This window comes from Mixophyes fleayi, chromosome 3 (genome assembly GCF_038048845.1).
Source record: "Mixophyes fleayi isolate aMixFle1 chromosome 3, aMixFle1.hap1, whole genome shotgun sequence".
NCBI lineage: Eukaryota > Metazoa > Chordata > Amphibia > Anura > Limnodynastidae > Mixophyes > Mixophyes fleayi.
The window spans coordinates 104,318,427-104,344,166 of NC_134404.1; the positions used below are offsets into that span (position 1 = coordinate 104,318,427).

At 40.1% G+C, this 25,740-nt stretch overlaps 1 protein-coding gene across 1 annotated transcript; it reads right to left on the reverse strand.

Moving 5' to 3' along the window:
* Positions 1–4,197: 4,197 nt before the first annotated feature.
* PDCD10 (programmed cell death 10) lies at positions 4,198–25,633 on the reverse strand. The gene is made up of 8 exons (XM_075202085.1): positions 25,482–25,633; positions 17,271–17,475; positions 12,416–12,469; positions 9,263–9,380; positions 8,970–9,096; positions 6,121–6,199; positions 5,788–5,870; positions 4,198–4,689 (listed from the first exon to the last, which is right to left on the reverse strand). The coding sequence occupies exons 2-8, from the start codon at positions 17,364–17,366 to the stop codon at positions 4,608–4,610; spliced, it is 639 nt and encodes a 212-aa protein (XP_075058186.1). The 5' UTR covers positions 17,367–17,475; positions 25,482–25,633; the 3' UTR covers positions 4,198–4,607.
* Between the last annotated feature and the right edge of the window lie 107 nt (positions 25,634–25,740).

The window sequence follows — 25,740 nt, forward strand, 5'->3', positions numbered from 1 at the left end:
CACCAACGAAGGAGATGTAGAGATATAAGAGGAGGAGGGCAAGAACGGAGCCTTGGAAAACTGCGACAGTTAAGGGAAGGGGGGGGGGGGGGTCATGTGTATAGATTGAAAAGGAGCGTCTGGCGAGGCAAGAGGAAAATCAGGAGAGGACAGTGCTACAGAGGGCTACAGATTTGAGAGTTTGCAAATGGAGGCAGCAGAGAAGCTGAGAAGGATAATAAGGGAGAAATGTCCTTTGGATTTATCAAAGAGAAGGTCATTAGTGAGGGCCGTTTCGGTGAAGTGGAAGGGGAGAAATAAAGATTGGAGTTGGTCAAACAGTGAGTGTGAAAGGGGTTGAGACGGTTATAGACAACCCGTTCTAGAAGTTCAAAAGGAAGAAGAGAAATAGGACAGTAAATAGAGAGAGAGAGGCAGGGTTAAGGGATAGTTTCTTGAGTATGGGGGAGCCGAGAGCATGTTTAAAGGAGGAGGGGAAGATTCCAGAGGAAAGAGAAAGGTTGAGGAGGTGGACAAGGTGGGAGCAGGCCGAAAGAGAGAGGAAGTGAAATAGATCGGAGGGGATGGGGTCCTGTGGGCAGGTGGAGGGGGTGAGGCGGAGAGAAGGGTTCAGACTTCGTCTGCAGATATCAGAATGAAGAAAGAGAAGTCGGGTGGGCTAGCAAGTGGGGAGGAGGAGATGGAGATATCGTTTGCAGCGAGGGGGGGGGGGGGGAGGTTGGAGCAAGAAGGCACTGCTGGGAGATGTCATGATGTATTGACTCAATTTTAGAGGTGAAGTGGGGAGCAAAGTGAATAGCAGAGAGTGAGGATGGGAGTGGGAAGAAGAGGGAGTTGAAGGTGGAAAAAAAGCGACAGTGTGTTACGACTGTCTATACTTTGGATGTGGCAGCAGTACCTCAAATCCACCAGATGTGCTGCTGTTCTGCCCCTGAACTTTACACCATGCCTGTAGGAGTTAATCACCTTTTTTTATTAGAACTGCACCTGTCTCACAGCTTCTAATATGTGCTCTGTGCAGTTGATAGTTTTTACCTGGCTGCTACTCGTCTTCTGTTAATCCCTGTTTCAGTTTTGCTTTACTGTTGTTTGACCTCCTGTTGTGACCCTCTGCCTGATTCCCGGACCCTGCTTGTTTGCCTGTTGCCCTGACCTCTGCTTGATTACTGGACTATGCTTATTTGCTTGTGACCTTGACCTCTGCCTGGCTATTGGATTCTGCTTGAACTCTTGTTGCCCTGACCTCTGCTTGGTCACTGGACTGTTTAGCTGCTTCCCTGGACTGCCTCGTGCATCTGGAATCCTGACCCCTGCCTCCTGACAATTGGGTAGCTCATTATACTTGTTCCTGCATTTATCATTACTTGGAACATGTTTCTTCTGTGGACTATTCCTGCCATTCATCACACCTGTTCATAAATTGTGTATTGGAGTATACCTGTTTATTCTGCTACCTGAAATCTGCATATCCCACAAACTCAATCCTTCTCCACATATTTTGCCTAAATAAAGATACATGATTTTTCTACTGCTATTGCCGTGTCCTGAATTCGCTAAGAATCATAACAGGGGTTGAAGAATTGGGAGAAAATGAGAGCCTTAAAGGAGGATTGTTTAAAGAGTGAAAGTGCAGAACTGTAAGAGGCAAGTATGAACTTGAAGTGGAGGAAGTTAGCATGACTGCGTGACTTTCTCCAGAGCTGTTCTGCACTGCGGGAGCATTTTTCTTTATATGTGTTATCTAAAGATGCTCTACCTCAATAGCATTCGTTCATCAATGGAAGAAAAACAGAAAACTGATACAGGGGGAGGGGAGGACTCTAACAGATATAAATTAAATGTATCCCCATAATTAATAAGTAATTATTGCCCCCATTATTCACAGGCATTTGGTGCCTTCTCTTCCTGCAGCTTAGTAAATCTGACTGTTGGTATTTTTATCATTAAAAATGATGGCTATTTGTAATGTAGCACTTTGTTAAACTGTGGTTTTCAGGTGGTCAGGTTAAGCTGGTCAGTCAAATTGAGGAGCAATGATGAAAAATTAAGCAAGAAGAGGAATGCCAGGAGCAGTCTGCATAAAACATATTTAATAACATTTAAATTTATCCTAGTCTTTACTCAGAGTGCTTCACATTAGGCTGGGTACACACACAGTTTTCAGCAGATTTATCAGGCCTATCAGACAATAAACGACTGGTTGGCCAGATATCAAAGTGGTGTCTAGCCTGGAACAATGAACATTATCAATCCAAAGCACATGAAATAATTGATAGATTTTTAAACTGAACATCTCATTTAACAATGTCATTCAAATTCTGCAGTGCGTATGCATTCTACAGAATTGGAACGACATTTAAGCTAGAAGTTGCACTACCCTGTCACTGGAGTCCAGGGGTCCGCTGTCATCTCCGGTTGTCCTCCTCCAAACGCAGCTGTTAAGTCTATCCTGACCTCTACTCATTCCCAAACAGCCAGTTAAACTCTGCTTCACATGACCCACGCGCTGTGCCAACATAATGAGCCACATCCAACAGAGAGCTGAAGTAGCAGTCACTTGTGTTTATTGTAAGGGACGTGTGGGATTTGAGTCAGTCTGCGATGTGGCATGCACATTGTCTTTCTAATTGTGGCTCGGCTAATCTGCTCCATGTTATGTGAACTCTGCAGTCTTTTCAAAGCTTCTGGCTGTGTAGTTGCCTGTTCAGAGAGCTTGACAAGCACCAAACTTGTATGTAACTTGGAGATATGGCAACAACGGCACACAGAACCAGACAAGACAAAAGGGGTCGATGGCTATGACAGATGAAGAGCACAGATCCAGGGTAAATAGTGTATAATGTGCACACATGAATTGGCAGACTGATCGGAACTTCAGTTCACAAAATAGTTAGAGATAACAAATTGATCAAAAGTTTTTGTACTGTGTACCTAGCCTAACAAACAAACCCTGCATCAGTCCCAAACATTCCAAGTAGATGCCATGTCTGTACGTTATTTTAGTAGGGTATGATGTACTATGGCATCTCCATGTTCTATAAATGTTAGACGTGTTTAACGGATAATGCCCTGTATGTATATACTACTTACAGCTCTACAGGAAATGTTGCCCTATAAAGCTATACGTTATAATACAAATATACATATATGGGATCCATTAGAGAATACTTGGAACTTGGCATTTTCAAAATAAGAGTTTATACTAAAATTGGAAGCACCATTCCTATCATCATCATCACCAGTTATTTATATATCGCTACTAATTGTGCAGCGCTGTACAGAGAACTCATTCACATCAGTGCCTGCCCCACTGGAGCGAGAGAGATAGACTATGGTCAATTTGATAGTAGCCAATTAACCTACTAGTATGTTTTTGGAGTGTGGGAAGAAACCGGAGCACCCGGAGGAAACCGGAGCAAACACGAGGTGAGAACATACAAACACCACACCAGGTCCTGTAGGATTTTCCTTTGTTTTATTAAATAGTGCTTTGTGTACTAGAAATTTAAGTAAAAAATAAAATAAAATAAAAATACCCACAACATGGTTCCCATGGAATCCTGTTCAACCTGGGAGAGAGCATTTTATCTAGTGCCACATCTGCTTTCTCCAGTCTGTACCTCAGTACGGCTGTGACGTGTAGAAGACGCCAGCATAGTGTAGTCTAAGACAACTTGACTTGGAATCTGAGTCAGGCTATCAGACTATAGCAATCATTCCAGGGCCGCATCACAACTCTACTATATGGGCTAGAGAAAGTATAGCAATCTGGATTAAAAGCTCACCCAGGTGAATCAGTTTTCTTTTGCTTACTATGTAGCAAAAGTAACCTCCCTCATATTCATGATCTGTATGGTGAAAATTGAAGTGTAGATTATTCCAATGCAGACTTGGCTAAGGGATTAGAATAACGATAGAACCATGAGGCCAGGCACATAACAAAATACAGCAGTCGAGAAGAGATTTGCTCACAAATCTCTGTGTTTCCATGTCTATCAAGATGAGCTCTTCTGTGCTACAGCCCCATATGAAGGACACAAAATAACGTGCTACAAAATCACTGGTCACATGTTTGCTACGTGTTGCTCTGCTACATCAAACACAGTGTACAAACTCATGGAGACAGTCAGTGCCACAGAATGATTTGAGCCATAAATTTCATACACAGTGTAATCTAAAATAAGCAGCAAAATAAAATAGAGTTTAAACAGATGTAAACTATTTATTGAATATTTGCCACCAAATATTGTTAAATACATAATCTTGCAGCTTTTCGGTTTCAAGTTAAAATGTCAAACAGAACACCAATATTTACAATTCTTATAAGGAATGTTATATAATGACACATTAAGGCGTAAATTCTTTTGGCTTATAATTCTGAAAAGAATGATAATAGCAAAAAGTGATGCAAAATCTTCATTGTGAGATTATGATAAACTACAATAAATCTTACAAAAATATGGTGTAAGATGGCAATAATCCCATTTAACATCCTGCTTTTATGTCCCTCTTGCGGAACTGATAATTTATACAGTCAAACTTAATTTACATAATAAAAGTAGCTCTGTCCACCACTGAAAATTACAGCTCTCAGTCATATACACTTTTCAGGCCACAGTTTTAAAGGTCTGGAGTATCAAGTTGGTTTGATGAATTAGGCGGTTGGCACTTATAAATACGTTTAATGCCCTGCAAAAGAAAAACAAAGCAAAAATATATTATAAAATGCTTGCATAAAATAAATGATTAATATAGAGAAACCGTCACACCATATATTACCTATAAAAACAAACACCCATGTGGATCATCAGATCAAGCTATGAAATTGCTTTTTTTGCCCCTTCAGACTGTTCGCAATTCATTGAAGAACGCTTCATATATGTGACTAGTGAGCAGAGAGAGTTTAAGCGATTGTGAACAGAAAAACTGAGTGGACGTGTGCAATAGGTGTTTGTTGCACACTAGCAAGTTATGATTGCCATATTCATAAAGTAAATCTCTCAATGGCACTCTCCAGAGTAACATGATATAAAAGCTTTGCCGGGTACAAAGTGAAGTACTGTAGTATTTTCTGAGCTGAACTAAAATGTATGGGAATAGCAGCCCATGGCTGATCCCTACTGAACAGGTGAGATGCATAGATAGAATATGGCTGATAAGAGAATAGCTTGTTCACACACACACACAGCAAATGTTAATAAAACATCAAATATCTAAAGTTATATCAATATACGGGAAGTTTTACATTTATGACAGTTATTAACATTTCTATAGAAGGCAAGGTTTTAGCTCTAGAGGTCATTTAGTGCCAAATATTATGCTTTGTCTAATTCTTCTGCACAATGAACATTTAAATATCTTCGCAAGAAGGAAATACCAGCTTTTTATCATCAGTAACTCCAATCACGGGAGATTGACATAACTGTCCCCAACTGTGAGACGTGACTAATTTACCTTCGCTATGCTAGAAAGGGGAACTGCTCAACATAGTCAATTTCTTGAAATGTATATTCCACTTGGAAGAATGTGTACATTGCAACACAGATATTGGTACGCTATTTGTGGTTAGGAATTTAACATATTAAAAGATCTGAAAATATTTTTAAAAATTTCAAACTGTTGATGTTGTTCAGATGATGTAGCGATAGTGTTCAGCATATGGAGAGAATCTGTTTCTCACAATACCGAATTGTTTGAGCTATAGTTTTGGAAGATATTCAAAACCTGACCAAACTACAAAGAAACCGTACATTACAGACAAATTATTGCAGGTAATATTGTACTTACTTTCCATCTTTAAAATAAGTTTTCAGAGTGTCGCTAAAACTTTTAGAGTATTTTACAAATTCTTTCTTTTGGTGCTCAAGTGCCTGTACAAAACAGAAGATCAGATCAGCAATGCAAACAATGAAGCCTCCGAAGCCACTTCATTGGCAAGTGGTCATTAAATTCTATGTTATAATCCATTAAAAATTCTCTGCTTTAAGAAATTATTTCTGCGACAGAAAATACTTGTTTTAGTTAAGGACACTGCTATTTTAAATACAATTACTATAAGGTTGGCACATTGTAAAAATGCCAAGGTTAAAGAAACGCAAAGCATAACACAGAATGACTTACCCTACGGTTCTGGTACTGATACTTTTTGAAGACATTGTTGACTGTGTCAAGAAGTTCCTTTATTGCACTAGCAATGTCTCTGCGTAAATAAAGATACAGCTGGTTTATTTTCTAATGTATGTTCGGGTCTCTGCATTGCCTATGCCAATTTATAATTAAAAAGTATATATATCTGTCGCTGATTTGTAAGACACCATAGTGCTCAGCACCAATGAACAGTTGAAAACAGGGCATAAATAAAGACAGGGACAAAATAAATGCAGAAAACAAACGGGTAGGGAAGGCCCTGCTCATGAGAGATCTTACAATCTAGTGTGAAAACCTTAGAGCCGAGACAAGTGGAGTAAGTGACAGAGGGAAGATTGGGACAGATGTGACGGTGTACCAGTGCGAGTAGTATAGGTAAGCATAGCGCACCGCTCCAGTAAAGAGATTATTTTTCAGAGAGTGTTTGAAGATTTGAAGGGAAGAGTCTGAACAGGCAGGTTAGGGAATTCCATAAGTGGGTAGTGGTACAATAGAAGTCTTGTATTTGGGAGTGAGAGGTGGTTATAGGAGAGGTGACAAGCAGATCAGAGTTACATCTAAGAGGGTGCAGGGGAGTTTGAAATGTATGAATGGGTGGTGTTGAGGGCTTTGTAGGTGAAGGCAAGTAATTTTAATTTATACTTGCTCCCCGTGTCCTCAAGAATCAGATTTGCAGTGGTGTGGAGCATGTGGAACAGAGAGCGAGAGATCAGTCTTGCAGAGACATTTAAGACTGATTGAAGCAGGGATAGATGGATGAGGGGAAATGCAAGATAAGTTGCAGGAGCAAAGGCATGAGATGAGAGAATGGATAAACGTTTTGGATGCACCTTAGCCAAGGAAAAGGGCATATTCTAGCTATATTCCGAAGGTGGAGACATCACTGAGAGAAACTGTATTTGAACAATAAAGTAGATTTCAAGTGCGACACTGAGGGAGCAGGAATGGGAGACTGAGGAAATTGTGGCGTTATTGGCAGTGAGGGAGATTTGAGGGGAGGTGGTGGAAGGAGGAAAGAAGCACAGTTGTGGACATGTTGAGCTTAAGGCACATTAATGTGGATATAGCAGTGAGACTGTTGGATGTTGTCAGTGTAAAGGCGGTACTGACAGCTGAATGAGCAAATTATTAAGAGTGTCCAGTGAGAAAAGCAGAGGACCAACAACAGAATATAGTGGCAATGGAGGGGAGGATGTAACAATGAAGGAGTGGTTCTATAGGTAGGAAGCAAACCATGAATGAACAGAGTCATGAAGGCCACTGAAATGAAGGGTGTGCAGGAGAAGAGGGAGACCGAGTGTCAAAAGCAGTAGTGAGGGTCCAGAAGCATGAGTATGGCGATGTCTGTAAGTAGATCACTGGTCACTTTATTAGTGCAGTCTCAGGGGAATATTGCGGCGGAAAGCCAGATTTCAGAGAGTTGTACACAAGTCACTCAAGTAGTTTGTAAGCAGAGGAGAGAAACCGGTGGTAGTTGGAGAGAAAGACTTGTTTAACAGATAGTTCTTTAGATTGGCAAAATTAGTGCACGTTTAAAGGAAGAAGGAAATTTGCCAGAGGAGACAGACAGGTTGAACAGGTGAGAAAGAGGCGTGCATTCAGTAGGTGAGAGGGATCAGGTTTGAGGGGGAAGTTGTAGGGTGGAGGGTGAGATGATATGAGCACCGAGACTTCAATTTTCGGTTATTATTATTATCGTAGATTTGTAAGGAGCCACAGTGCTCTGTCGCGCCGTACAGTAGGGAAGACAAGGACATACATCAAACAGGACATACGTAAAACAAGAACAGACAAGGCAGACAAAATGAATGGAGACATGAAAACAAAGGGTATGGAGGACACTGCTCATTAGAGAGCTTAAATTATAAAGGGAAGAGGGCACAGCTGAAACAAGAGGAGCGAGTGTGGCTCAGAGTGGAGATTGGGATAGTTGTGAGGGTGCATTAGTGTGACTAGTACTACTGGGGAAACAACGAATTGGGAAGTAGTAGAAGGTGGGTATGAAGTTCAGGATGTGGCATGAGAATATATCATTTCAAATGGTGCAGATTTTGTCTTTGAAATAGGTATAAAGATCAAGGGCTTTGAGGGAGGAAGCTAGAGGTGGTGTAGGTGAACAGAAAGCAAGTTGAAGGTGACAAAGGGGTAGTAAGGATGTATTTATAGTACAAAAAGTCTATTCGTGCCCGATGGTGCAGGAGCGCTTTAGCAGGTGGAGGCTTTTCTTGGCGTTTCATTTTTGAAGTTTGCATCATAAGAGCCTGTATAGGATGGCTGGAGCTGCAATGTTTAAGGCTGAAGAGTGTGCGCTTCTGTAGGCAGCCAGATACTGGCACAACAGAGTAGTTATAAGGAAGAATAGTTGTTTTAGTGAAGATGAGAAGTGGACAGAGTAGAGTGTATTTAGCTGCGAGTGTGGATTTGGATGCAGGGGGAGACTAAAGGAAAGGAGGTTGTGGACAGAGAGCAGGATGGTGAAGTTGAAGAAGCTAGAAACAGAGCAGAAGTGGGAGGAAAAGGTCAAGTTGTAAAGTGGTCTGCGAAGCAATAATATGTATATACAAGCTCTGTATCTAGCCACCTACACGAAATACACATCTAAGAGGATCTATAAATATATAGCATAACATAAAACAGAAATGGTTGTGTAAAACAAAACAGACACTTAAAGCATGCCTGGAAACATAGGCTAAAACATGTACTGTCTGTCTGTTGCAGGCCTTTTCCAAACTGAAAGGGGAGTTTATTATTTGTTGGCATTTAGAAAAGATCTTTGAGTGCGGAGTCATGAATAGACAACATCTGGACCAGCAAGCACTCACTTGATTGTCTGAAGGAACCTCACTCGGTCATTGATTTCATCAGGTATCTTGCCAAGGATCTGTTTAAGTGCCCGTGCTTTTTCATTCAGCTCCTGGAACTCTGGCTCAGGCCTTTCAATCATGTATTCTGAATACAGAAAGTAAACAGCAAAAGGCATGTAGACAGGAGGTACACATCACATGTAAATGGCAATGAAATCAGATTATTCATACTACATAAGGAATGATCAACTTAAAAATAAAATATAAGGGGGGTGGGTACTAGAAGTCATTCTATTTCTATTTCCACTTGCCTTCTACATCATCAGCTGCCATACGTAAGAGGGATTCTGTAAAATTCACTTCCACGCTTTTTTTTTCCAAAATTTTTGTAATTATATCTTGTGTGAGTCCTGGATTCTCTTTTTCTGCCTAGGCGAGAAGAAAATATGATTGTGTACATATGAACATAGGACGGAAGGGGACAGGTTACATATTTTCACATACAGTTAATTAAAACCATGTTACTGGTCCGCTAAGCAAATAAAATTAGATGACGTTTCACCTGCCTGTATATATAGAACTCCTGACCATCAGTAAACTAGTTTTGTATACACAGGTAGATTCACTGTATTCATGAATGATTTGTGTGTGCTTGCAATTCAAAATGGACCTTGTTTATAATGTGCAATGAAACATCTTTAAAATGGCAACATAACAATGAATGATTCATAATGCCATTTTGACATCTCTGTTTGATACTTGATTATTCATGTGCTGTGTTACATTTTAGAAAGTGGTGTAATTTAAAGGGGCTGCCTCCTTTCCCCATTTCCAGGTTGGAGGGAACACTGACCTGACATTGAAGAGTGTTATGTGGGTGGTCTTGTCATAAACTTGCAGAACTAGCGGTAGAGGTTTTCGTCTATAGCAGTCGCCTTTCCCGTAGAGATACACGCGCTCAGAGGTACTTGGATGCCCCCAGGTCTTAACGCCAATGTAGTGCAAGTTTATGAGCAACACCACAGTGGACAGGTAGGAGTAGCTAATCCGGATGTTAGCGAACAGTCAGTAAACAGGCCAGGATCAGGGGCCCGTAGCAAACAGAATAGTCAGGGACAGGCAATAAAGTCAGGACTGGCAGCAAACAAGGATATCCAGGAAACTGGTCCAGAGGTCAGGGCAATCAGCAGAATCCGAATACAAGCCAAGGGTCACAACAAAAAGGTCAATCCACATAGCAACAGAGTGCACAGGAACATAGCAGGTCAGAACCAAAGGGTCCAGAAGCTATAACTGACAGGGAAGCCAAGCCCTCCCTGCCTTTATACAAAGAATAACCAATCAGGGGCCAGGAATGCACAGGTAATATGCCACCATGGGCTGCCTAATTAATTAGCTCAGCACTCCTCATACTGCCCAAGGAGGCTGAGCATATAGTGGAGCCATCTGGCTGCCCTTTGCTGGAGCGCAGCGTGTACACTGAGAGTGTCCCGACGGAAAAGCGGAAGGGACATACCGGCTGTTACTATGACAGCTGGGAAGCAAGAGAAGCTTGTGACAGTGGGACAACAATTTTGGGCCAATGTGGGTTATTAATTCTATTACTTCAGTTTGTACTTCTCCCTGATAGAGTAACTGATTACACTTGGGACAAATGATACTCTGTTACAGCAATAGGCGTTTGTCACCTCTGCAGCAAGTATATTTATTCAGGTGCACGTTGACCTTCATTACCTCTATGGCAAGTAGGTCCAGGTTGAAGACAACCGTTAGTGTACTTGTGTACCTTGTGTGACATACCTATGCCAAACATAGAATAACCTTACAAATTTGGTCAATTATTTTCACATTGACTTTTTACTTGACAATGCGATACTTGTAGCAAAAACAAAAAACTATTGAAACAATGCTGTAACGTCTGTCTGGTTAATGGATTATTTGCAACGAGATTCATCAAAATCTCTTCTATACGATGAATGCTGCAAGATGTCTGGAGTGGGGTCAGTAACACCAACATATTAATAAGAGTGTGATTCATTACATCTGCCAGCTTTAGATGAACACGGTTAATCCGCCACATCTGAAACAGAGTGTAGGTCACCTTGGCAAACAAACAGAGGTGGATATGCCCTGTGGGTCGCATGGGACTGTCTTAATTACATTTGCATTTCATCTGCCTGATTAGTGTTCTCGCATGGGAAGCAGAGAAATATTTGAGACCTGACATTTGTTTCAATAACAAACTTCTGCACATATGTGAGTGGCGTGAATTAGTAGAATTTATGTTAAACCCCCATTACAATCTTATATGCTGCATAATGCATATTTCTAAGGACCATACTAGACTACGGTCCCAGTTGTAATACAGCAGTGAGATAAGGGATGCCTACAAAGGCTTTTTCTACTATTAAAGAAAACATTCACTTAGGTACAAAATGGTGTAACTTTAGTAAATAAGATATCTATAAAAATAATCCTGTGGCACGACTCTGGGACTGGAGCAGAGAACGGAGTACAAAATGCATTGTAAGTAGAGAGCAATAGGAAGGTTGTCTGTTATAACCCTGAAAAACTGCATTAACAATCTACAATCTAAGAAATTGTAGGTAGAATGGTAGGAGCAGCTCATCACCTTTTTTTTATTAAATTTGCAGGCTTGTAATTTCTCTCTTCTTTTAGATATAAAAGGGCACAAAGGCCATTGGTTGCCAGCCCACAGTAAATACACTTGTTTTTAAAGTGTCTGATAGAAATCATTGACTCCTTTAACACAGCTGGAACATAGAGGACATTGGGACAATGAAGCTCCGTAGTGGTGTTAAGGGGAGGGAGTATAGCAAAAGCAACGTAAGGGTGACAAATGCAAATCCAACCCGTGGAAGGGGGGGCGACTTTTACACACCAGAACTATGATGGAGGCGAACTACCTTCAGTTAATTTTATCTTCCAGGCAGATTTACTTGTGTTGTCTTTGGATAGGACAACAGATCTGTAGTGTAAATACTACTTAATACAATGCACAGACCTACGCTCATCTATTATACAAGTCTGCTTGGCAGATTAAAAGTGATTAAAAAGGTGTAGTTCTCGTTTAAATATATAGAAAGGAGAAGACCAGAAGAAATATCACACTGGCCCAGATACAGTCCTTTCCTCAAAAGACAGGCCATGGCTGTCCTTCACAAGTACAGGACCCCCAATCCTTCTTTTGTAGGTACAGATTTTACTTTCAACACTCTCTTACACTGCGACTTCAAATGCTGGCTTTTCATAAACCTTTAAACGCAATGTGTAGCTTTCCTACAGCATTTGAATGGTCAGTGGTTATCTACTGATTGTAATTCCACATGATGCCAGTCCTAGTCCTGGTAGTGCCATTCAACTACTGGGAGAGGTGGAATGTGTATAACATGCAGAAAATATTGAGCAAAGTGCTGATAAGTTTCAGATCAGCATTAACTTACCTTTATAAAAGCTGCCCGAAGAGTCTGAGCTGCTGAAAGGTTTACATGTTCTAACTGGGAGCAAACAAAGAAGAAAAATATATAGTTACATTAAGTAGGATTTCATTCTGCACTTGTGCTTGATCAGTCACCTTTATCTAGGAATAATTATTTACCATGTGTGATAATCATCATCACTTGAATTGTCTGTACATGAACATACATTTAAATCCTGTATTATATTGGCGATTTTACTTGGTTACAACATCTAGATCTATAGATATATATATATAGATATAGAGAGAGAGTCAATAGCCAGAGCTGACCAACAGATTATTTCAAAACAGAGGTGGGCTGAGAATTTATAAGGAGGATTGTGATTGGTCCTCCCGCTTACACACCCTTCTGCTATTTAAACAGTTGGTTAGCTAAACTGCTTCCGTCTTACAGAACTGCCAGAGCCTGAAGAAAAATGGCAGCATGCAGCAGTCTTCAGGGCTCCAACTAGGAACACCTTACAAAAAGTGATTATCACTACTTTGGTGATAATGTAACTTTAAACAAAGTAGTTAATCATTTTGCGCTATCAAATTATGAATAATGTTTCACAGCAATCACACGCATTGCATCACAGATCTAGAAAGCAGATTTCCGTGGTTAGCAGATCAAAAGAGTGAACCCCTTTTTGTTTGCAGAGCTTGCATCACGTTACCCATTATACAAAGCGCTATATGGAAATTATGCAGCATCATGTAAAGAACTGCACCACAGGACTTCTATAAATGAATTAGAAGCAAGCATCGTTTATTTTACATCACACAAAACAAAATATCTGTATATCGGATTATGCAGCATCTGCATGTTTTGGTGTATAAGCAGAAGACATTCCGCCAAAAGCAATGTGTCTAAATGATTTCATATTGGAGAGCGTTCCATACAGATGCACAAGCATTACTGAGCAGTCTGTTTACCAGCTGTCCCAAAAATAACACAATGGCCGCTTCTGAAGCCAAAACTCGGATTGATTCAAGTTAGAGACACTGCACAAATTGAAGCTATAATTTTACACACAGCCTTTTGTCCTCGTACACTCCCACGGTGCTCATAAATCAAATTGATCACATCAGAGGAACCCATAAAATGGGAAAGCAAAAGCAAAGCAGAATTACCCGTATAATCGAGAGAAAAATAAAAGCTTTCTTCCTCCCTACAGATCATAACAAGAGATTGTGGGTCTTCGTTTATAGGAAATGTTACAGGAGTAGAAACATTTGGATAGTGCCTAAACCCTTGTAGATTACAAGCCTTGAAGAAGGGCCGTGCTAGAACATGTTGGATTTATCTCATCTACAAATGGCCTTTATCTTGGGATGCTACGATACACAGAGAAAAAAAGAACAGAGCTTATCGGGTAATTGATCATCTTACTTGTGCCTTTTAAAACAATGGCTTCTATTTTAACCTGCCCATACAATCCAGTCCTCTTATTTTTAATGAAGCAGTTTCTACCATGTGTGTATCACCAAGAGTAAACAGTAGTTGACATGTATAGTTAATAACAAATTGTCTATTATGAAAAAGTCAGCTAAAATGCTTACTGCTGAAGACAGGGGCTTTGTAAATGAATGGAATGCACCGTGGTTAGCATTGCTGCCTCAGCTGGGAGCGATCATGTGTGGAATTTGTATGGATTTCATCTGGATGATCTAGCTTCCTGACACAGTCTAAAACCCATACTAGTAGTAACTTACTAAATTGGCTTCTGACTAAATTGACCCTAGTACATGTATGTGTTTATGTGTTAGAGCAGTGTTTCTTAAACATGGTCCTCTTGACCACTAACAGTACATGTTTTCCATCTCTCCTTGCTTTAGAACAGGTGTATTCATTACTGACCGACATATTGTAACAGATCCACAGGTGGTATAATCATTCCCCTTCTCACCTGGAAAACCTGCACTGGGTTAGAGAAACACTGTGTTCGAGAACTAGTGAGTATTTGTGTGGTAGAGAAGTAAGACTATAAAGTTCCAATGGGAACGAGACGGTGAACGATTAAATATATTCTCTGTAAAGTGCTCTGTAATGAGAAGCTATATAATGTAAATAAGAATTATTGAGAACAAGCACTTACAATTGTATGTTGAAAAACAGGCAGTGACTGCATTAGTAAAATGTAGAACTGTGTGTCATGAGCACAGAGATGGTAAGGAAACCCCAACCAATCAACTAGGTTTCTGGGAGAGAGGTATATAGAGGAAACAGAAGGGGTCTCAGATTGTTAATATAATGAAAATGAGAACGAACAGTCCAAAACAAAAGCTTTTGTAGCAGATGATCCCAAAATAAAACGTTGGGATTTATTAACAACAGTATGAACAATTTTTGCTTTTTAAAAATTTTCAAAAATATGGCTTTAGAGAAATGTTGAACATTTTAACAATTTTAATTATTGAAACATACTGCTGTTATATATCATATACACCATAAAAAGAGGTTTAAAATGAGACAACTCTGGTTCAATTAGGTAAGCTACAAATGCAATTTCAATAAAATGAAAAAAGCTAATTTTTCGTTAAAAACTGCAGCTGTAAAGGCATATAACTTAAAAAGCAGTGCACATATCAGTCTAAGATTTGAGGTGTTTATTAACACCAGTGTTGGCTAACCTGTGACACTCCAGGTGTTGTGAAACTACAAGTCCCAGCATACCCTCCCAGCAATAAGCTGATATATATATTGGCAAAGCATGCTGGGACTTGTAGTTTCACAAACACCTGGAGTGTCACAGGTTAGCCAACACTGATTTACACCCATGGCAGCATTTATTATACAAAATTTCATTACAATCTGAAATGGTCAGTTGGAAGCCCTGTGTTGATTTGATGTGGAATGACCAGGTAATAAGCCTTACGCCATGATGACAAATAGGCAGAGTGAGTTGAAATGGTGAATGTGCTGCTGGAAGATTAAGTAATTTGTCCAAGTACTGTGTTTAACTACCTCAGACCAGTGTTTCTCAAACCTGGTCCTCAGGACCCCTAACAGTGCAGGTTTTCCATGTCTCCTTTCTGGAGCACAGGTGTATTCATTACTGACCGACACATTGTAACAGATCCACGGCTGGTTTAATTTCCCTCATCACCTGGAAAACCTGCACTGTTAGGGCTCCTGAGGTCTGGATTTGAGAAACACTGCAATATTACTGCTTATGCCTTGCAAAAGTGCCTTTCGTATGCTATGCTTACATTTAGAGGTGAATTGTATGGAAAACACAGGGTCAAAATGACTCATTAAAAAATTGAGAACATGGACAAATAGATTGGAGAGTTCTATCTTCAGGATAACAGGTGGCATGGAAAAAAAAAAACTTGTAACTATTACAAGCAATAAAAACCTTTACACACAGGAAAAAAAAAAAAGCCGACGGAACTAGAAATTCAGTAGCACTAATTGGAGCAATACAGCACAGATGTGGTTAACAGCAGAAAGACTAGACGGACCTTGCCCCTGCACAGTGTAAAATATGTATACTGCATTTTTGATCATAGCTGTATAGTAAGTAAATAATTTAACCATGCCAATGTTAACCTCACCCTATTCCCATTGTTAGTTGTGTGTGTCATCACAGGAGTGGTAGAACAACATCTGTGATCATGACTGTCCAACAGAGAGAGGCGTATGAGGACTGCAGAAGGAATGTGTTCATGACAAACTGAACAAGGGGTGACTATTCAGATCCAGGATCTCTTCTAAAAATGAATGAGGTAACTGTCTCTGCAATGCATGATAAAAAGGGTACAAAATAACCAAGCACACACTTTACCAACTGCCACCACTGCACACCACTGTGCCAGGTGGGCACAGTGTACAAATGGAAAAATTAAACTCATCAGTAGTGTGCAATCCTGCACTAATGAAGAAGACAGTGTTCTAGGTTTGCTGCATATTTACCCAAAGGAATGCATTTTCTGCCATAATTACTATAGACCCTCTCAATTTCAAGAGTCATTTCATGGACAGCAATCAATTTCACCTAACACGCTGTGACATCAGCTAGGAGATTGCAGCATGGGGTCACTATGGTCAATAATGCAATGGCCAACCGCAGTTGTAGCGCAGAAAGGAACTTATCAGAATGTACAACTTGTCAAAAACTTTAACAGACCGGATGTAGCAGCGAATGATCCAATAAAGTTCCACGACTGCCAGCAAGAGGCAAGGAGGAGAGGTCTACATGGGTTAAGGAACTCAACCACTGGAGGACCAGAAAAACACTGCGTATATGAGGAATCATGATCCTGCAGTTGCCCAATGATTTGCGGCCCAGGCTGTGATTAAAGCTACACATGTCCATTAATCTACCCTGATATTAATAGACTAACATTTGAAAGATAAACTGTATCTCTGTTGATCAGGTGCATTATTTCATGGCACACATGTAAAAATGGCTCTCAGGGAAGTCCTTGAATGGCTCCAGTAACAGCAGTGAATCCAGCTCAATGAAATGGCCTATCAAGTCACTATACTTCCATCCAGATGTGCCAGTATCTATGAGAGTAGAGATAAACTATTAGCTGTCTCTCAGTCCATACATAGTATGTTACTAGACCGCTATTACGGTAGACAGCAGTATATGTGAAGAAATCATTAGAGGTATGAGATTTACGCCAGTTTTTGAAGATTTCGTGTTACTTTAGTGTGCCACGGCTGACATCGAAGTTGGCGTGGAGTATGAATATTCGCTGGAGCCACTTGATCAAGGGCTGTTACTAGGGTTTGGTGAAATAAATATATCTGTGCATCCAAAAAACATTTTCATTTGTTTTGCAAATCATTATGTTTTCAGTTACAACTTCATAAAACCAACACCAACCTCATTAAAAACTGGATACATAACCGCATACAGGGGCATGGAAACCATAGAAGTGGTCTCTGCTTCATTCTTCATCTCTTCCATTGTCATCCTCATTCAAAGAGACCAGGCTGTTAGAATATGGTGCTATGGAAGCAGATAACTCTTCATTCAGTGTGCTCGATCCTTTTGTTCTTATTTGTGTAAGAAATGGTTCGGTGCTACCCTGAAGAAACAGGAATGAAGAATCAAAAGGATTAGGACTAGCACCAAAAAGATCTATCAGTTTCTAAACTTCTGTGAGAGCCAACAGAGGGCCCATCCCTGAAACTCTGGACAGTCAAATTATATATACACCTTATATTAAACATTTCTGGAGTCCACCACATATCACCCTGCAACCTTTTTGAACTCCATACTACACTATGCAACTCAACTCTGTATTGGTCTATTCCTATTCTGCTCTCTGAGCTCAGTAGTATGGTGCTTGTTTGCTCAACAGTATATATTCATGTGCGAGTTTTGAAGATGCAAGCACAAAAGTAAAAAATTATTAAATACTTATCAAGCACCTACATGCTCTGGGAGAAACAGGTAAGAAATAGAGCACGCCCCGTTAGCAAGATGGAACAATTACAGATAAGATTTCTGAATTTTTGCAAAATAGGTATTGCTTCTGAATTACTGCTTTTTAATTTTCATAAACAAACCTAGAATTAAATACTTACCCCTTGGTCAGCTGATGACATTGAGATGCTATACTATGGCAAGTAGTCTACACCAAACTCTCATAACTTAACAAAATCTAGTTGATGGGTCAATTGGTTTACTGGGGAAAGCCCAGCTATCCTGTGTCCACCTGTATCTATCCTATCCCTCACTGCAGGGGTGGAGGCTCTTATAGTGAATTAGAATGGTTCAGCTGCACTCGGATCGCTGCCAGACTGTCACTCACATACAGTACCGTGGAGCTCAGTCTCTAGGAGACATGATCAGTCTCATGTACCAGAGATGGGTATTTTTTGTTCCTCCTCCTTAGAAATTGACCCTGGATCCTAACGCTTGGAAAAATTTGTTGAGTCCACTGCAAGAAAACTATTAAACTGTAACCATTACCCCAGAAATATGGTATTCAAAAGTAATAAAAAGAAATGAGCAAACAAACCTGTACACACACACACACACACACACACACAATTTCTGACAAGTATTTGCATCAATGTCACAATTGCCTACAGCGTTCGAAAGCATTAACAGTTGGTAAAATAGAATACAGGTCTATGGGAATATGTTGATTTTTTTTTTCCAGTACATAGTACACAATGCTGCAGGGAAGCTTTGAGATGTATCAATGAATGCTCTTCTAACATTCCGTTAAAGAGAGGACAAAGTACAAGGTTTATTCTATGCTATAGCTAGTGTGTACGAGTCCTATGGCTCTCCTGTACCTCCCAACACCACAGGTACTAGGCCTTACTGCTAATTATGTGGCTGGCTGATATATCTACAGTTACTGGGCACTAATGATTAAGTAACAGATATGGGAGGTTTAAACATCTTCCTTAAACTTGTAGGTAACCATGTGTGCCCATTTTAATCAGGTTTTCAGTTTTCATTACACTCAATAATTTATGAGAGATATGGATTAAACAAATTGCTACAATCTATGCACTGAACATGGACAGAGCCCTCAAACAGCAAAACATTTGTCAAATTGCTCAGTGGTACTAACACTGTTTTTTAAGATATTAACATTTTTATTCCACTAAATAGAATATACTTTTCCTGAATTATATAAAAGGGTACTTCGTGTACATATAATTCAATATTGTATTGTATAGCTAATCACGTATGAACTTTTCATACATTTATTAACAGCCACGACATTTACATGATCACCAAAGGTTTCATTGAAACATTAAAGCAGCTATAGTAAGTTATGCACTTGAGAAAGGCCTTCGTTAGTTACAGCGATCAGTATATAAATAACCACACCCACCCACATGTTCTAAAATTATTACTTAGAAATATAAAATCAAAAGGGTGACTCAAGCCTATAAACTCACTTGAATAGTTTGTAGTAAAATAAAAGTAGGAGAGGACAGGAATAATATTCCATAACATAACACCATTTGCACTACAATAACTGTAAAATTAATACAGAATCACCACTAGTGCAGAGCAACAACAGTAAACATTGGGCCCAACAATGACAAAAAAGTAAAATATAAAATGTAGCCTATGAGAGCATTGGTACAGTGATGGTATAACAAATGATCAAATATTACAGTGTAATAACCCGCAGGGGGTGTGTGTGGGGTGCATATCAATATTATACTGACTTTTGCATTTGCATATGAACAGTTACACAAAGCAAAACATTAATTCAGGTAGTAGTCTTGTAGCTCAATTCAACTCAACTAGCAACTAGAAATTCACAGATTGATAACTTGCAAGGGTTAAAAGAATTGTATGCTTTAATGGTATGTTTCAAGGAATTACGAATTTTTGGTTTATAATATAGAGAATGTACTTTTTCAGCATGTCATTTTTTGCAAGCTTTGCAGATTTTCATCTATATAAATTATTCTCCTATTTTACACTACCTAGCAGACCCACTGGAAAGACAGAATTGTTCAAAAATGCTTAGAAACAAACTACACAATTGTGGAAATAGATGGATGATAATCATCATCAATTTATATAGCGCCACTGAATCCGCTGCAGAAAACTCATTCACATCAGTCCCTGCCCCCATTGGAGCTTACAGTCTAAATTCCCTAACGTAACACACAGACAGAGAGACAGACAGACAGACTAGGGTCAATTTTGATAGCAGCAAACTAACCTACTAGTATGTTTTTGAAGTGTGGGAGGAAACCGGAGCACCCAGAGGAAACCCACGCAGACACAGGGAGAACATACAAACTCCACACATGTGTATGTGTAGGCCATGGTCGGGAATTGAACTCATGACCTCAGCGCTGTGAGGCATGTGTTTACAGTACATGCCACCGAGTATATGTAATAAAGTATGCCAGGAATTATTACACATAATATGTATTACAGCATGTGTATCGCAAGTGTGTTTTTATGATGATATTGACATTTTTTTACCCTCCTATCCAAAATTTTCTATGGTGGATCTTTCAATTTACTCTTGTCAGATCAAACGTTACAGCAGATTCTAATAAGGTCAATACTCAAATATGTAGAGGAATTGTCTTGAGCCAGAATTACATATACCTTCATAAACGGGACCATGGTAATGCATGTACAGGCATCCATGATGCCTCACAAAACCCTGGCATTGCTCCAGATGAGACCGATCATCTGCCAGGCATGATATAAACAAAAGGCGGTGATCAAAAGTGTGATTTTCAGATAGGCCCTGTATAAGCCTCTCCATTTATTCTAATCGTTACTATGTAGATCTGATGTTGGTTGTTCTGTGCAAGCCAACTACACAAGGGTAGCCTGCAGTGTGGTCTGTTGCTAGGAACAGGAGCTGTTCCATTGACAAAACCCTAGCAGCCATCCTGTGCCTCAAAAAGGGGAACATTAGCGACTTAAACAAAAAGAATTCTATACTCCCGAGGAGGTCGGGAACGAGCTGTGACCCATCCTGTAACCCAATCAGTGGGGACCTCCGCTTTGGACCATGCTACAGTTAGTACAACTAAACCAGCTCATCTTCTCTGCAGAAAAACAAGCTACACTATATCTGCACAGAGTAAATAAGGAAAACTACACAGAGGCTCTTTGGAAACCAAATTATTGATAACCCTCTTTTAGGAAGGACTCTCGTGGGGGCACCAAAAAACCTTTAGCCAGCTCTGGCCACCCTGTGATTGCAAGTATGTCATAAACCACTCCTTTCTGGATAGAGATAAACCCTTTTAAAATGTTGAGTCATTTTACTCTACAGAAACAAAAAACAAAAACCATTTAGTGGAGCCACTGCCAATATGTTTTACCAAAACCCGAAATATTTTCCCTTTAAATTACACTTTTAGTTTTTTTTTTATTTGAACAATTCTCCATGGCTTAACAATTTTGCCACCACTACCCCACAAGCTTTACTTTGACAGTTACAGTTCCCTTTTGTAGCTGTACTGATTGCTTGGCTCCAAGGTTACGCCTATCTCATACAGGCAATGCACATGGCACTTGCACCACACAAGGCTGGGAAAGGAAAGCATCCAATTGTTTCCTGCTTCATGGATGCAATATATCCACAATGCACTGGCAAGGACCGAATTGTCATGAGGCAGAGATATCAACATCAGAATGGAAGTCAGAAAAACAACCAAAAAAGTTGAGCATTACCAGCTAGAACGATCAATCTATTTATTCTTGGTCAGTATGACTCAGGGTGCAACACTATTTATCAGAATTTCTTCTACCAGCTATTACCATAGCCGTATAAATTAGATATCCAAAATTAAACATTTTTGCTCTTCTCTGTAATGGGAGAATTGCACATATACACTTGAATGACTGTATAGGCATGCATGCAAAAGTCACAAAGTATGTGGACACCACCTCAAATGGGTGTGCTGGGCAATTGAGCCATGCAGATTGCTAGCAGGTGCATAAAAACAAGCATATGAGTGGGTCATACTGAAGACCTCAGTGACTTTCAATAGAACACGGTCATAGGCTGCCCCCTTTCCAGAAAGCCAGTTTGTCAAATTTCTGCCCCACTAGAGCCGCCCCGGTAAACTGTAAGTGCTGTTATTGCAGAGTGGAACCGTCTAGGAGCAACAACAGCTCAGCAGTGAAGAGGGAGGCCAAACAATCTCACCGAATGGGGCCACTAATTGCTGAAGTTCTTAAAAAGAGTGTGGGCTAGATTTACTAAGCTGTGGGTTTGAAAAAGTGAGGATGTTGCCTATAGCAACCAATCAGATTCTAGCTTTCATTTATTTAGTACCTTCTACAAAATGACAGCTAGAATCTGATTGGTTGCTATAGGCAACATCCCCACTTTTTCAAACCCGCAGCCTAGTAAATCTAGCCCTGTGTCTTTGATCGCAACACTCACTACTGGGTACCAAACTGCCTATGGAAGTAACATGAGCACAACAACTGTTCATCGAAAATTTCACAGATGGAGTTTGGCCAAACAGCCACATGCAAGCCAAAGGACTCTACTGCAGAGAACATGTTTCACCATCTGTCAATCTGAGTTTGGCGGACGCAAGGAGAATATTTCTTACGTGAATGTGTACTGCCAACTGTAAAGTTTGGTGTAGGAGAAATAATGGTATGGGGCTGTTTATCATGGTTTGGCCAGGGCTCTTTAATTCCACTGAATGGAAATCTTAATACAAAAACATGTAATGACATTCTATAGAACTGTGTGCTTCTAACTTATTGGCAACAGTTTGGGAAGGCCCTTTCCTATTCCAGCATGACAATGGCCTAGTGCACAAAGTGAGGTCCATAAAAAAAAAATAGTTTCCAGAGTTTGGTTTAACTTTACTGCCCTGCACAGAGACCTGACCTCAACCCCAGTAAACACATTTGGGATGAATTGGAACACCGACTGCGAGCCATGCCTTAGTGCCCGAACTCACTAATGCTCTCGTGGATGAATGGATGCGAATCCCCACAGCCAAGTTCCAAAATCTAGTGGAAAGTCATCCCAGAAGAGCGGAGGCTGTTACAGAAGCAAAGCAAGAACCAACTCCACCTTAATGCCCCTGTTTTTTTTTTAAATGCATGTCCATCAAGCACATATGGATGGGATATCCAGGTATTCACAAAATGTATGCACTACATGTAATTGCACAGTTCAATGCAAAATGAACGAATGCTTCTACACTCAAAATAAAAAAATCTTGACTCTTGGAAAAGGAAGATACCTTTATGGCTACCTTTATTTCTAATCAAATAATATCTTTATAAAATAAAAACATAATACAAGCCCAAAGTTTATTACGGAGGGGATGGACAAAGGTGTAAGTAGGCAAAAATCTGTTCTTATTTTGGTACATTTTTACCCAATGTATGGGAAGTATAACATATCTAGCACAATGGACATGCATATATATCTAAGCAGATTGACTAATTCATTGTCCACTGTGATATAAACCTTATCCATGTGCATTGAACATAGCAAAGAACTATTGGCGCTGTAGTACAGAAACCAATGTTGTCATGAAGTTACCTACTAAATATTTCTGTATGGTACCGAGTACAAACTGACACATTGGCAATGACAGCTATTCAATTGTCAATATACTGGTTTTGTTTTTTAAAAGATAGGTGTCAATAATGTTAAACACTGTATTTACCAATCTGGGCAAAATAAATTGAGCGTTTAACATGCATGAGCCATGGCAGCACAAATAATTTATCAATGCAGAAAGTATGATGGAAGCCTAGTCCCGCAAAACTCTAAAAACAGTAATTCTAGAAGTAACACATGCTGAATCCAAGAGTACCCACATTGTAGTGGGTTCCACAATGCTAGACATTGTGCTTCATTTCTTAATAGTTAAATAAAGAATCAATAGAGCACTGTGGCTAAGTGGTTAGCACTTCTGCCTCACAGCACTGGGGTCATGAGTTCAATTCCCGACCATGGCCTTATCTGTGTGGAGTTTGTATGTTCTTCCCATGTTTGCATGGGTTTCCTCCAGGTGCTCCGGTTTCCTCCCACACTCCAAAAAACATACTAGTAGGTTAATTGGCTGCTTTCAAATTGACTATAGTCTCTCTCTTGCTCCAATGGGGCATGGATTGATGTGAATGAGTTGTCTGTACAGCGCTGCGAAATCAGTGGTGCTATATAAGTAAATGTTGATGATGATGTGGTTAACTTTCTTGCTTGGATAAATGATCTTAGCTAGAAAGCCAGCACAGTAAAAAAAACAAACAAAAAAAAAAAAAATTCAGCAGTCTTTAAACAGTCAACACTCAGGTACTAAGATACATTTATCACACTTGTCCTGAGTATAGTGACAGGTTAGTTTAAGGACATGGTATAGTACCATATACACCTGTTAATTATTACTTCAAGGTTCCAGTGAGAAATTAATATGTTTCAAGGATTCATCATGGAGTCAAGGAGTGTCAATGAAGACTTACACAAATCTTAATAAAGACAATCACAATTTGAGAACAGGTTTCACTAGTAGTGGTGAGCAATATGCGGTTTTTCAGTTGACCAGGTACCACACATTGTCTTTGTAAAAAAAAACATTAGATCACATTATCTCTTTACACCTTATTAGGCAAGTTGGTGAAAAGACATCACTATCAAATCACCGACTAATCTGCTAGAAAGGCTTTCTGAAAGCAAGAAGCTCACTCTTTGGAATTACTAGGAAGTGATGCAAAGATGTAAAATTCTTCTGGCATGGAGACCCTGTGTATTCCTTTTGAGAACAGATATGACCACAAAGCTGACCATCAGTATTGTAGCGCAGAAGTTGGAGATTATAACCACAAATATCTATTTGGAATTCTATGATAACTGTATATGCAAAACTTTTTGAAGCATCCTTTTTGAGCTCCCAGATTTACAGCTGGGGGGGGGTTTCAACTTGAATATTGAGTACCACTTGTATACCTTAAATAACACAATGCATAATAGTAAATAATCATAGCGGAGACCAATAGTTTTATATAAAGAAATCTGCATTTCACAGTAATACCCAAAAAATAAATAAAAGCTAAAATTTCAAGACACAACACAAGACTATGACGGAAACACAACATAAAACACGTTTAACCATGTGAAAGGCCTCTAAACCTACAGAGTATTTCTGTCATGCTCTGCCTCGGCCGTACATGGGCATATTATTAACCTTTACCACACCTGATCATTGGCTCTTGAACAGAAAGCTTAAAAGAAACATATAAGACAAATGTGTAACATAACTAAGGGATCTCATTTGCTCTCACTGATCACTAGTTTAACTGTGAGCTCAGACTGCCCTCAGCCCAGCAAGTGACAGGTTATGAACTATGCACTAGGTAATGGGGGCTGCATATGACAGCACGATGTGCGAGGGGCAGGAAGGCCAGGCGGTGTGACTGGGGAGATGCTGACAGCCAGGAGATGGGGCCGGACAGGAGACGGGGCTGTCGGACATTACCGGGGATTACACCCACCTCGGTGACACATCCAGGCCCGGCCGGGATTAGCATTACTCACTAAACATCGCACAAGCTCCTAACCCCGGTGTATAACGCCAAGTACACAAAGCCACAGGCTACCTGTGATCCGGCGACCGGATGAGGAGATCCCCCGGCTTCGTTATCCCAACACCGATCTAGATTCCTTACTACCGGAAGTCCGCTCTAGGAAGTGTCCGCCGTCCTGAAGAAGAAATAAGGCGTTGCCCGGAATCAGTCCGACTAGTTTACCTTTCGACGGGGCGTGATTACCACTAACAGAAGAAGAAAGTGATAGGTCTGTTGGGATTTGTAGTTTTTCTGAGGCGTCAAAGCGCTGCTCCGAAGCTACCACTAAACT